The 14,955-nt window shown below is 32.2% G+C and overlaps 1 protein-coding gene across 1 annotated transcript in view; it reads left to right on the forward strand.

Annotated features, from left to right (window-relative positions):
* LOC113512021 (uncharacterized) overlaps positions 1-14,955 on the forward strand; it is a 138,579-nt gene that overhangs the window by 44,329 nt on the left and 79,295 nt on the right. Inside the window, exon 11 of the mRNA XM_052893789.1 lies at positions 4,123-4,282. Coding sequence (XP_052749749.1) covers positions 4,123-4,282 — 160 coding nt within the window. The remainder of the gene's footprint in view (positions 1-4,122; positions 4,283-14,955) is intronic.

Consider the following 14,955-nt stretch of genomic DNA (forward strand, 5'->3'; position numbering starts at 1 on the left):
ATAATGGAATGGTAACTCCGCCTGAGCTAACGGTATACGCTGGCGGAGCATCTGAGGGATAATAGGTGAGAATGAAAAGGCAGGTCAGTTAGTCCATCTTGATGAATACACCTGAAATTCATCACGATGGTATTAAAGGGGGCCACGTGGAGGTTGACCTGACAAGGTGTAGTGTTAGCAATGGGACTGTTAGTTCATATTATTAACAATCTCCCATCCAATCAATTATTTAATAAAGAATTCAGTTTTTCTAACATGTACATCAGTGTCGTTTTATTACGAACGCCTTACAAAATATATACAGCAACGTTTATTACGTTTAGAAATTTGCTGATAGTTTATACTAAATAAGTTTCATATCTGACAACCTTTTTCAACCTGCTTCATCACCATAGTAGCGCATTTAAAAAAAAGTAACTTGCGTCATTCTTCAAAGGTCAAGGTGATACCGTAAATGCCATAAAAATGGTCCAGCTTTTTAGCTATGAAAACTATGTAGTACCTACTTTATATTTAAATATGTGTTCAATAAATAACTCGGACAATACGGTCAGATAAATAAATCCATTGAGGCCACGATTTTATAGGTTTCTAAGTAGTAACCTATTTATTTTAATAAATTGTTTACTGTAATAAAGTATCATGTATATAGGTTACAGATCCGCGTTTTTGTTTTGTTATTTAAATAATACAAATAGGTTATAATATTTTTGGCACAACTTTAGACGCTTTAGCAAAATGAAATTATTTTTTCGAACTTCAAAAGGGGGGGATTCTTAATTCGGCTGTATTTTTGTTTCTTTTCTTCTATCTTGTACTCGTACAAACTACAATTGTGGGACGATTTTTCTCTTTTTTTAATTGAAAAGGTGTACTCCTGTCGTGTACCCATAGATACTAGTATATATATATATATATAGTATATATATATATATATATATATATATATATATATATGTTTATGACCTATAATTTTTATTAGCACAGCCAGAGGCTTATTGATTTATATTGTTGTGCTGAACTTTACTAGTTCACGTACGTACGTTACGTAAGTCAAATTATATTAATAACAAGCAATTTGCTTTCTACTTCGTACACGTGGCTTTCAAATCTAAGTAAACTAGTGAAAAAGATCACTTCTAGTTAAGATATATCTTTAGAAACATGATCGTGGAAACCGCATTTAGTTCGGTGCAGTAGTTTTTGTGTAATGATAGAACAAACATACAAATAGATAAAACTATAAAATTATCGTTTTGTTTTTTATTGCTTTTATTAAGACCGCTCATAAAAATTTTCTTAAATATCCCCCATGTACAGACATCGTTTAGTTACAATTTTATTATATTAAAAGGAAAGATTCAAAATTTTTAGACAAATTACTGAGTATGTGAATACATACTTGTTATTCTTTTAATTACTATAAATTTTTTCAGTTCCTTAAAAGTGAGTAGTCCCCTTTTTTCCCGTGGGTGTCTTAAGAGGCAACTAAGCATGAATGATGGATAGTAGCGTCCCTCTTAAAACATCTCTAAAGTCTAACTGCGGTTACCAGCCTGACTGCGAAGCGTGGTAATTGCTGGCAAAACCCTTCAAGGTAGAGGCCTGTGTTCAGGGACTATTAATCCCCGTATTTTTTTTTCACAAAAATAAAACACATCGCTTTGACAACAAATAGCAGTACGAGTATTTAGCCATCTAGCGAGATTCTGAGAGACAACAAAAAATTGCGAGATCAACAACAACGTCAATAAACACAAAAAATGCGAGCACGTCGAAATCGCGGGATGCTTAAAATTAAACTAGTAGATCCTGCATGCGGAAATCGCGGGATGCCCTGTCAGAGGGTTAGCGGCCGATACCATCATCATCAACGTCATCAGTTCCTGAAAACTGACTCCAGCATATCTCGCAGCTGCGCCTGTATGAATACCACTGAGGTGGCAAACAAGTATATGGTCCATCTGATGGTAAGCGGTTACCGTAGCCTATGAACGCTTGCTATACTAGGGGTATTACGCGTGCGTTGCCGACCCTGAAGAAACCTCTTTTCCCCCCTTTTGAAGAACCCCATGCTGTGGTCTCTTGGACAAACCTCGCTTATTTCATAACCTGAGCGTTCATAGGCGAAAACATCTCTGAAACCGCGATGTATGCAACCATTTAGGCTCTGGGGTATGAGGGTGAACTCCTTGCATATCAAATATTAATCAAATCCGTATAATAAATGCCCAAAATCCTTCAATTTTAATATTTATTATCTAGTACAATAGGTAGAAATTAAATAATACATTCAATAAATGTGAAACTTTGTAAGCTTAGCCATGTGTTATAATTCTAATGTATCCTTTACAGATTCATGCCATTAGCGGTTCAATGGTGTTAATTTAAGCTATGATAGTAATATTGTAATGGCATCCTGTATGAATTAAGTTAGCTATTTTGCTCTCTGATCTTTAACATTACGACCGGAAATAGCGAACAGCTCACTTTATGAAAAGTAGCCATTTTTAGATAACCTACGCAGCGAAAATTTTAGAATAGGTTGGCTTTCTCTTTTGTCTATGTAACTTCTTCACAACTACATGCGTGGACTGTAGTTTATTTCTGGGAAATTCATTTAAATCTATTTAACAGAGCAATTTGCACTTACGTCTTGACGTAACCAAAAATTTAGAACGTAACCTTCAAATTTTGATTTCGAATTTGGAAATTTTTTATCTGGCGTTCTGAATTAACCTTTTGTTTGATACGTTTATGTCAATTCAATTTATTTACAAGTTCGAAATTCAAATTTGACAATTATATCTCGTCACAGACAGTCATAAAAATGGCCTGATCCTTGAACTTCCTGTGTATCGACGCGCTGCAGCATTTAAAGTCATCGTTCTGTTTACTTTGTATGCACAATACATTTGGGTGCATGTACTAAAAAGGTTTTACCTTCCCTTATCGGTTCTCACAGCATGTTCCTGCTAATAAGCCATTGTAACATCTACCATCTGTACTTTATGTCAAAATCCTTCCTGAGATGGATTTCGAGAAAGAAAAATACTATGATGGTATCATCATCATCATTGCAGCTATTATGGCTGGTATAAAGTACAGATATTTCTCTATTAATACAAAAATGTGTACAAAGTTTCACTATTATCAAAATATTATTATATTAAATTTCAACAAAAAAAAACTTTTCTTGCTAGTAGAAGTGGGTACGGTAAGTAAGATTGTTAGAGTACCTAAGGAAGATTGAACAGTGATAAGAAATACATATTATGGTATTTTTTTTTTGCATGCATCTTTAGATTATGATGAACATTTATAACATAATTAATGATTGTCCATATAAAAAAAAGATTTCAATTGTGTAAAAACTAAATTACTAAACAGATTTTTATAAAATTTCTATGTGACCATCCTATAAGTATACTCTTTTAGTTCAAAAAGAATTTCCAGGTCGGTTTGTCTAAAACAAAGTTATGAAGTAACAACCAATAAAAAAGTACAACCAAATTGAGGACTGATAAAGAGGAGAAATTATTAGATTTGCAGTTACATTACGTTACAGTTCAGAATTAATTCTGAACCGATATTTATAATTCTTTTTGAAATAGATAGGATTTTCAACCGCATTGCTTTAATTTTTTTTTATTGTTAAGAAAGCAAACGAGCTGATGCTCCACTTGAGAGAAAATGGCTAACATCACAAAAGAGTACTTGCAATATTAGAGGTGTTGCCAGCACGTTATAACTGAGTTTTACCAGAGGGAGACTGTACAAAAGTCGATTGCTTGGGTACCTCTGTCCCATTCGTGTTTTAACCGTGAAGCAGTTGTGTTTGCATGGCTGTGTTTCGGTTTGAAGGGTGAGATATGGCCTGAATTTACTGGGTACAGAGGAATAACACCTGAGTCCTCAGGAATGGCAACGCATGGGGGGTATCATGGGCGAAACAATATACTCTGTTATGTCCATGGTACTGCTCATGTCTATAGGCGACGGTTACCACTTTCCATCAGGTGGGCCGTCAGCTTGTTTGCCATTCTAAGTAGTATAAAAAAAAGAGTTGCAAATTTTTAAGCTTAAACAAGTAGAAGTATTAATTTATAATTTCTATTATAGGAGTACAAGAGGAGATCAGTACTCCGCGACAGTCAGACGGAGACTGAGGTGAGTTTATTGCGGGCAGCGTCCGCCGCCTCAGTTGCAAGTGGGGCGACGGACCGAAGTGGCAACACGGACAACTGCGTAGAAGAGTACGTGTGCGATGTGCCTTTTGCCGGTAAGTTCTATTTTATTTTCACGCAAAGGTATAGATAGAAAATTATAATTACTTTATCTGTGGAAGAGGTTTTAAGGTGCGAGTAGAACTAAAGTTTGTTCCACATCATAAAGCGAACTCAGTTGTTGAAGTTGAATTTACGGAGATTTTTTTATACTTCTTAATAGGTATACTGTTGTTCGTTTTTATTAGTGCCTATAGAAAAAATTAATTTCAAATCTGGATACGATTACTGATTAGAAAATTATAGTTTTCAAGTCCCGATAATCTCTTTTCAATAGGATTGTCTGAAAATTTTTTAATTAAAATTATTTATTATTATTAAAATTTTTAATCAAAATAAAAAATTAACAACATGAAATATTTTTAAAAATAATATTGCACTGTTATTAATCTACGCTCTCGATGCAGAAAACGAATCGCAATTTTAAAAATATGATTTTTGAAATGAGAATTGTTTGTTTGGCGCGTGAATTCTGAATGCCCGGATTTTTTTCTGTTTGCAATGCAAACATGGCTACGCTTTACGCGCCAACGGGTTGCCAGACGACAAACAAACCGGGCTACTGTGGCCGAGTTCCGCCCCAAAATGCTTCCCGATATTTAGTTACAGGACCTATTTTTTTTATTTTACATATTTGTTGTATTGTTTGATGGATGATTTTAATAGTGAGGTTTTGATTGAGCAATAAAATGAATGAGTTATTATTGGTTCGTCTCTGTTTATTGGAATACTTTTTTTTTGTATTATTTGTTCAGCATAGGATGGCAAACAAGCTAATGGCCCACCTAATAGAATGTGGTAACCTTCGTCTATACATATTAACATAATCTTATTTTATATATATTCTTTATTGCACTAAAACATACAGTAACAACAATAAGTTAATAACAATGTTATTTTTACTTACATTGGAAATATAATTTTCTTAATTAGAGTAATTATTATTATTTCAATTCATAAACTATAATTGTCATTTCTAATAATAATTGTTTAATAATAAATTTAATTTTTCCTTCTCTTTGTTTATAAATTACAATATTCAGTTTTAAACGATTCTATTTAGCGATAGCCTTTGCAATCACAGTTAAAATTGAGAACTCTAGATTTTTGGGCGTTGAATTAAAAATAATCATATTTTTGTGTTTTGGTACATGATTACTAAATACCGGTAGGTATTTCTCATATATTGATTGGTTAGAGATCGATACTCTTATCTATTACGAAACATCTAACGTCACAGATCACCGTCTCGTCTCATTTCCAACGGAATGCGCCAATAAATATCGTTTAAAGCCACTTACGCATTGGAGTGATCGCTTTGTAGACATCTGTGTATCTTACTAAGATAATAAAATTGTAACTAGACGATGTTTGTACATGGTAAATGAAGTCCATGCAAAACAATAATTTACAGAAATTTTGTCTGTATGTTTGTTTATTCTGGCATTATGTAAAAATCCATATAGGTTTTGGTATAGTAGACATCAAATTGGATGTATGATTGGATTATGTGAGAACACAGACGTGTTTCTGAAGTTTTAAATTTAAATCTGTTGTAAGTTTTATTTTGATATGCCACCCAGAAGTTATTTATTTTATTGGCTTTCCTACTTCTGAAATCTACGCGTAGAATGTACGAAGTAATGGGTAAGAGCTAGTTTATTGTTTTTTTTTTTTTATTTTATAAAAGATCACAAAGGTACTTGTACCTAGACGACAGTTAGTTTTTTTTTTACAACACAGGCGGCAAACGAGCATGTGGTTCACGTGGTGGTAAGGGACTACCGCCGCCCATGATCACCCACAACACTAACGGCACTGCAGGTGTGCTGCCGGCCTTTTAAAAAGGAATATGCTCTTTTCTTGAAGGTTATGCTCTCGTATCGGTTCGGAATTACTGCTGCTGGAAGTTGATTCCAAAGAGTGGTTGTGCGTGGAAGAAAGTGCCTTGAAAAACGCACGGTAGAGGACCGCCACTCGTCCAGATGGTGGGATGAAATTTTAGTTTATGGCGGGTTGTTAGTTAGTTTATTAGTTCGATTCTATTTTTATGTGTAGGTATATGTTACGAGATGTCTTCTAATTCTGAATAAATTATGACTTTTTTTGCAATCTTGGTTTGCTCTTATATGAATCTCATAATAGTTTTGTCGTTTAATTATTAAAATTGTTTTTGCAGCTGAAAGTGTTTTAGTTGATCTCGTTAGGTTTAATGACATGATGTATTGTCAATGTCACCTATGTGAAACTAAAATAAATAAACCGCATTAAAATCGGTTCATCTATATTTGAAGTTTGTTTTCTATTGATACTTAATGTCTCTTAAAATGAAACTCTTTTTGTTGTTGGCAATAATTGTTTTCTTTCTTTCTTCTTTCTATTTAGGAGTTAGAGTGTTATAGATATACACATAAACACACGTACACATGTCAACGTTTTACAGTATAATAAGTACAATGTTACGAAACAATTGTAACTTACGGATATATATGATGTATAGAATCGTTGCTAAATTAGCAAAGTTTGAATCCGTCTTCGCTATATATACTTTATCTGTGAAGTATCAAAGATAAAGTTGTGTAGTTGAGTATAACTAGCACCAGCCATATTGACTTATACAATGACAGACAAACAAACATCTGTCAGTAAACCAGTAAACTAATGTATATGGAAACGTCGTTAAGTTATCTAGTAATGTTTGAAGTTTAATACACCACCTATAGTTTATCTATGAAGTGTCACAGATAAAGTTGAGTTGTATTACTAACCATACTGACTTAAACATTGACAGACAGACAAACAGACATCTGTCAGCAAACCAGTAAACTATAGATGCTTCTCTTTGACCAAGGAAACCTAAAAAGGATATTGCCAATTAGTGTCCGCTTCGAGCTTTCAACACAACAGCGATCCCTTTTCGTATGTTATTTTTAAAGTACTTCAAAATGGAAATTTTCAATTCCATTGTGTTGTACCCTACTTCAAAAGGAGGACATACTCAATTGGACTTTATTTCTCGTGTGTATGCTACGAGTCTTCCTTACGTGTGAACACGTGTGATTTTCACGTTTCTTTTTTTTACTTGCAAGCGTTTAACATCCGATTTAGTGACATAATTACTTTGCCAAATATACATATTTTTTTTTATTTTTTCGTAAAATATATTTTACGTTTTTATTAAACTGTTAGCTTATTAACGGAAAGTGATAATCGACATTTATAGACATGAAAAATATTATAGATAATGCAGAATAGCGGTCTGTTCTGTACGGCACAGTGTACCGTCCACTCTTAACATTGTTTGTTCGCCATTACAAGTTGTATAAAAAAAAATCGAAATATTCTTATATCGAATGACAACAACCGTGGGTGCGCCACAATAGTATACAGTGAAGATACAAACTATTAATAATTAATGTATTGTAAAAAAATAGATTACAATCATTATCAACTGGCATGGAGGAAATCGTCAGTGGTGAATTTACTAGCAGGCTGAGTAGGTTGCATTTTTTTTTTATACAACTTAGAATGGCAAACAAACTGACGGCCCACCTGATGGAAAGTGGTAACCGTCGCCTATAGACATGAGCAGTACCATGGACATAACAGAGTATACTGTTTCGCCCATGATACCTCCCATGCGTTGCCATTCCTGAGGACTCAGGTGTTATTCCTCTGTACCCTGTAAATTCACGCCATATCCCACCCTTCAAACCGAAACACAGTCATGTAAACACAATTGCTTCACGGTAGAAACACGAATGGGACAGAGGTACCCAAGCAATCGACTTTTGTACAGTCTCCCTCTGGTTATATAGACATATTTAAATACACTATCGGTATTTAATGCGATGAAAAATTTTTGTAGATAAATAGTGCTTACATACCTGCTTCTTTATTGCTGATGTTTCGACGTGGATTGCACCACGTCGTGGTCACGACAGGACTGAAGTGAGCAGCGTCTTCATCTGGCAGTTTGCGCAGTCTCTTCAGGTATTTAAATATGTGTAAAAAATGCGAGTGATTAAATTTAGGTTTACAGACGGTTCAATATTACATATTATTGTATAAGTTAATTACAGGTAAAAAAATTTAACTACATTTCATTTTCAAAAAATTTTAATTAATACAATTGCGTTTTAGGGTACCGAAATTTAGAGATTAGTAGGAGCTGCAAAATTTGAATAGTCTACTGGTGGTAAATGTGTAAATTCACCATTGGAAACTATAGATAAAATAATATGGAGAAATGTTTTCCATAAGGACAATAATACTAATAAATAATTATTATTCGAGTACTTACTTAATTTATTAATAAGCATTTTTTAATGGTAACTTTTTTTAATTACCGCCCAGTTCAGAATGCAATTTCAGTTGAGAAGAACGGGCTAGAAACACAGCTGTTGCTTTTTTTTTTTCAAATAAAAATTAAGTTTGAAACAAAAAATATAAATTGATAGAATTACATTGACTATTACCAACTTTATATTGATAAAAATAGAAAATAAAAAGCTACATAAAAAATAATCATTACAATACTAATGAAGATAATGCAAAATATACCTACAAGAAAACACATTGAAATTAAGAATCTCCTTCATTTAAAAATCGACCAAAAACTATATAGAATTACCACTTTAGTGTGTAGCAAGCCTTGCTTCTGGAGTATGTTAGCAATTATGCTTTTTATGAACCAATCAATCTCTATATGGGAACACCGCTAATGGTTATAAACGTAAGGCACCTACCATAAGTTGCGTAATGTAAACACGTTAACTGCTTGATTGTTTGGTATTTAACTTATTTCGGTTATTAGAGACGAAACTCTTTTAGTGAGTTTAGTGGGTAAATAACTTTATTGACCACTTAACATAAGTAGGTACCTACATACATAGCCAGAAGGTGGACTTAATGTCAAATAGCATTCGCTGTTAGCCATTGTTAAAGATAAACAGAAAATATTGTTTGAGATATTAAGATTATGTAAAAGAGTTTAAAATTACACATTGGACACGAGATTTATATTTTTTTTAATGGGTCAAAATGGAATGGTACCCCGCCTGCACTGTCGGTATATATCGTCATAGTCGTAGAATACTGACGGATCTGACAAAGATTACATATATAGATCCGTCAGTATTCTACGACTATGACGATATTAGCGAGGCACCAGTGGAAGATGATAGATGATGATGAAAGCAGATGGGGTGTTTCAAGGAGGAACTACATGGAGAATGGCCTGATAGGTACAAAATAAATTTAGGTAGTGTAGGAAAATTTGCTCTTTTATTAAATTAGCTCTTATTTTGGGGACCGTTAGTTAGAGATTGATGACTAATAGGAAAGGTTGTAGAGTTTTAAATGTACTGTCGTTATTATATTTCGCATTGTTTACACATATTTTAAATACACCATCGGATCTGAACGTGATGAATAAACATTTGCAGGTAAATGGTACTTACATACTGTCCTGTCGTGACCACGACGTGGTGCAATTCGCGTCGAAATGTCGGCAATGTATGTAGGTATTGATCTAATTGTGTATTTAATGTAATGTTGGCAGTCGTACACAAACTAATAGTAGCGGAAAAAAACAAAATAATTTCAACTAAACGGTAAATTTACTTTTTTTTTGAAGTCATTTAAAAATGTATTAGATATAGATAGACTTTAGTTTCACGTTTTAAATACATACTGTGAGGTAGTTGCGTTTGCATGGCTGTGTTTCGGTTTGAACGATGGGATATGACAGTGAAATTACATTATACAGAGGCATAACATCTTAGTCTTCAGGAAGGCGAAATTATGTACGAAACAGTATACTCTATTATGTCCATGGTACTATTCATGTTTATAGGCGATGATTACCACTTTCCATCAGATGGGCCGGCAGCTTTTTTGTCATTGTAAGTTGCACAAAAAATAACATATAAGCAGTTACTTATGATTTTTTTTCCCGTGGAAACATTCTAGATGCTCATCTACATTGCATAAAGAATGCTTGTGCAGAATTTCAGCCTTAAATTGTGTCTCTTCTGTTTTCCCCACTGGTTATGCTTAGGTTGTATTAACAGTTAGTCCGTCTAACAAATCGTAGATATTTAGTAGATTGATATAGCAAGAGTGAGGATGTAGACAGAACTCACATTTATATAGGTACGAGGCTTTCTCCTTGCAATACAATATGGGGTTCTTTAAAAAACAAGTTTACAGAATTTTGAAGGGCCGATATTATAACAATAACCTTATTCGTGTTGCAATTTTTCATGAACTACCGCAGTCATTTCCCATAAGGTGAGCCGTCAGTACGTTTGTCTACTAATAAAAAAATAAAAAAATAAAAAAAAATTGAGAAACATTAGTAACTCTGTCAAATTAATATTAATATTCTCAACTGTACCCAATTACTATACCCGTACACCGCTACATACAATTAGAATGAAATTACTTACGCCTCGAAATAATGAGATAGACATGATTAGCGCGTTGAAACGTGGCACGTAAAATGCCGCTTTCGTTTATTTCGTGACAGTGAGAATAATATTTGAAAATATATTCGAAGTATTTTAATAGAATTGAAATGAAATTAGCTTGGGGTTGATCCCTGAACAATACAACAAATTGTATTCATAATATATGTATGTCTATTTACATTAATCAATTCTATTTGAAATATGGTAAGAAAAAATATACATCCTCATGACTCTTAATGTCCAATGGCATAGTCAGAGTTTCCAACGAAGTAAAAATGAAGTTCTTAATTCGGTTATAGTTTTAGTATTTACCTCATAACCCATTTTGGAAAATTGTGAGTTATAAACCATTTTGGAAAATTCTTTTTTTATCTAAAACAATACAGTTACAGGTTGTTTCAATAAAAAAAAAAATATTGAAACCGGTTCAGTAGTTTAGTTCTAAATGAAAGTAACTGATTTTGCGATAATAGAAGTCAGTTTTTATGTGGAACACAAATAATTCTGATGTGTATTATTATATAATAATATGTATTTTACTTTTGTTCGTGGAGTGGAGTAAAGGAAATATTAGATAGATAGAAATAAATAGTTACTCTTTATTGTTTCCTCCATAAGATTGCAACAGTTAACTTATTATAAATACAATTACAAAATAAAATATTACAATGAAAAAATTATAAAGAAATAAAAATATTATTTTTATTAAGCGTCAGATTAGTACCACGAGTGCTGAATAGAGCTGTGTGTAATGTCTACTTTTTACGTTCTCTTACTGTGTGAATGTATATACATAAGGGTTAGTTCACACGAGAGTATATGTAAAAATGTTATACAACTTGCTATTTTGTCATAAATTTAATTCATAATATATAATAGGTACCAATGCTGACGATTAAAAGATTTTTAGATAAGAGAGTTTGTTACACTAACTAAATATATAGAACAAATTTTACAAATTTAAATAATTAACATATATATCATCATCATCATCATCATATCATATCAGCCTTTAAGTATCCACTGCTGAAAATAAGCCTTCCCTTTGGGGGGTTTTGCCAGTAGTTGCCACGCTTCGGAGGCGGATTGGCAAACGCAGACAGATTTTAGAGAAGTTTTAAGAAATTAACTCGACCGTTAAGAGCTTGTAACATAGGCACAAACTTAGGTTTGTTCGTTATTTTTTTCTTTATTTATCTAAAAAAAATATATATAAACAAAATTTATAAAAAAGCTTTAATAATTTGTTTTTAAGTTTTTATTATAATATATCTTATGGGAACATTTTTTTAATATACTAATCGCATTTTGCCCTCTTCGTGTGAACGAGACTTTGCTTTAGTTATTTATTTCATGGTTGATTGCCGTTTTTACACTTCTAAACGTGACCGCAATCATGGGAATGGCGCAATGGTGCAACGAATATACGTACCTACCATACATTCACGTTTATTACCATTAAAGGTCAACAACCTAACCTTGCACGGACAAGAAAATTTAGATAATAGTAAGAAATTACGTATTGTGAACAATATGGGATATGGCAGTGGAGTTACAGAGTATGGAGGTATAACATTGGAGTTATCAGGAGTGACAGTGTGTGGAGTTTAGTTATCATAGGTGTCACGGTGTATTCTGTGACGTCTACGATGCTGTTTATGTCCACAAGTGACCGTTACCATGTATATGCTTTATAAAATTCTATTAATATTAGGTTTGTAAAAGTGTTTGGATTTTTGTATGTTTGTTACTCAGCTATACTAAACTGCTAAACGAATTTGAATGAAATTTGATATACGGATAGGTTATATTCTAATTTACGATATAATTTGCGTTAAGTTAGGATTCCTAAGTTAACACAGGATATTTTGTATACTGATTCACGCGGGCAAAGCCGCGGGAAATAGTGTAATAATAAAAGATTCAATAGTATTTTTTTTGTATGTAAGTAAGGCGATATCTTTATTTTGGCGTTGATTTCTAAGCGATTTTAAAAAATACGAAGTTCTCTATTTATTTGTATTTTTTTGTACGTACGTACGTACGTAAAATAAAAAATACAAGTATTTTTAGAATTACCTTATATTGGTAAACATTTAAGACATTTAAAACGTTTTGCTAGAAAATTATAGAAATTTGAAATATTGAACATAATAGATTCCCTTTATGACGTAGACGTTCACTAAAATTTTTTTACAAAATTTTGCAGTTACAACAGAGACTTGTTTGTGGAAATAAATTCACGATAAATAGCTAATTTTACATAAAAAGCGATAATAAAACTGAGTCTCAAATACCGTGGAAGTAAAGCAATTTCCTCGTTATAATTTTATAATAATAATTGAAGTATAAATTTGTTTTTATTAACTGTAGATGACATTTTATTATCTGATATACATATGATGTAATGAAACGCCCGTAATCAGGGTTGCCAACACAAAAATAAATTAAGTATTTAAGTGGTTATTCAAATTAGTTGCTTGCGTTTATGAGAATTGTTTATTATAAAGGTGGGCAGATAAACAATACATAAATTATATTAGTTAAAAAAGAAGTACATTTAACAACGGAAATATAAATTATATTTCCGTATAAGAAAAAAAGTATGCAATAATTTGTCCCTTTCAGGCAGAAACTTATTTTAATTATTATTATTATTCTTCTTATCAGCATGGATTTGTCCACCGTTGGGCATGTGCTCTTTCTATTATTTTTCACATGCTATAGGTTGCCTATGGTTGACATAATGTCAACGGATTATCTAGATAATAGTGTGCTATAGATAAAGGGGTGTACCCTTTTGGCCTCACGAGGCCTCCACTCCAGAGCGCACATATTATATGTCCATATTTGATTTAACGCTGTAAAATTATTATTATTATTCTATTTACTTATTGATCTAATTTTTTATGTTGTCCAAGGCTATGCAAAAAAATAGCAAAGTCGATCGTGGTAAAATCAATGTGGAATCAGAAGGGGAATAAAAAGAATTATCAAAATCGGTTCAGATTTGTTGACGCGACATAGCTACAAAAAACACAGACTTAATAGAATATAGAGCAGAGAAGTCGCTTAAAAAATATGTATTGAGATTTCACAGAGTAAAGAAGAATCTCAGAGACATATCCGGATTTAAAAAAGCATTGCAAAGTGCAAATGACCTCATAACCTTAATTAATTTAAACAAGCCCGCATGTATAATTGTACATTAAGTTGTAATACTTATTGCTTTAATATGAGAAAACAAAATAAATGTAATGTAGACACCTAACCTTAAATGACCTGATAAATATATACAATTTACCTACTTACCTACATTATTGTATTTAGGGACCCGTATAATATAAACCCATACATATATATCTGTCACGTTTGTCTCCCATTAGGGTAGGCAGAAACAATGGAACGCTAAATGCTTCGATTCAAACGAACTTCTTTCGCATCTTCCACATTCATAATATAGATCCCTTATTCATAAATACTAAAACTGTCTATAAACCTATTTTAACTATTAGAGTGTTGTGTTTTTTCAAATTAAGAAATTAGTGTGAGAAAAGGACAAAACACTTCAATAACTAAAATAGGTTTACGAGAGGTTTGAAATTTTTCTGAATAAGGTGTAATGCGTATTAACTTGATAAATTTTTCAATTATTATAAATATTTATAATATTATGAATATTTAAACAAACAAACAGACGGACAAACGGACGAAGTCGCATTATAAGAGTTACTCACTTACTTTTCTGATACAGAACCATAAAAACACCGTAGCAGCATTTGATGTAGATTTATTATGTTTAGGTACATACTTGAAAGTTATTATTGACAAGTAACCTTTTTAAGTGTTATAGAATATTATTAATGTGAAAGAAAGTTTGTTTGTTTATTTGTTTGTTACTTGAAATGAAATGAAATGAATTTATTTTGCTAGAATGCAGGTAATTTTAGATGATAGAGGTTTATATTTCCCGTGTACATTCTGCCTCTATGTCGGCGTGCAAATTTTTAACAATATAATAAATTTATATATATATTCTACATTATATTTCCTTTCCTTAGTCATACAATATATTATTATTATTTATTACAGTAAACAGAAAAAATAAAAGCCTGTACAATAGTTGTCCAAATTAATAAAATATTTTAACAACTGTATCTCTAGTGTAGGTTGTGAAGTGCATTTGTTTTTTTAGC

This window comes from Galleria mellonella, unplaced genomic scaffold, assembly GCF_026898425.1.
Source record: "Galleria mellonella isolate WM207_F2 unplaced genomic scaffold, CSIRO_AGI_GalMel_v1 utg184, whole genome shotgun sequence".
NCBI classification, from domain to species: domain Eukaryota; kingdom Metazoa; phylum Arthropoda; class Insecta; order Lepidoptera; family Pyralidae; genus Galleria; species Galleria mellonella.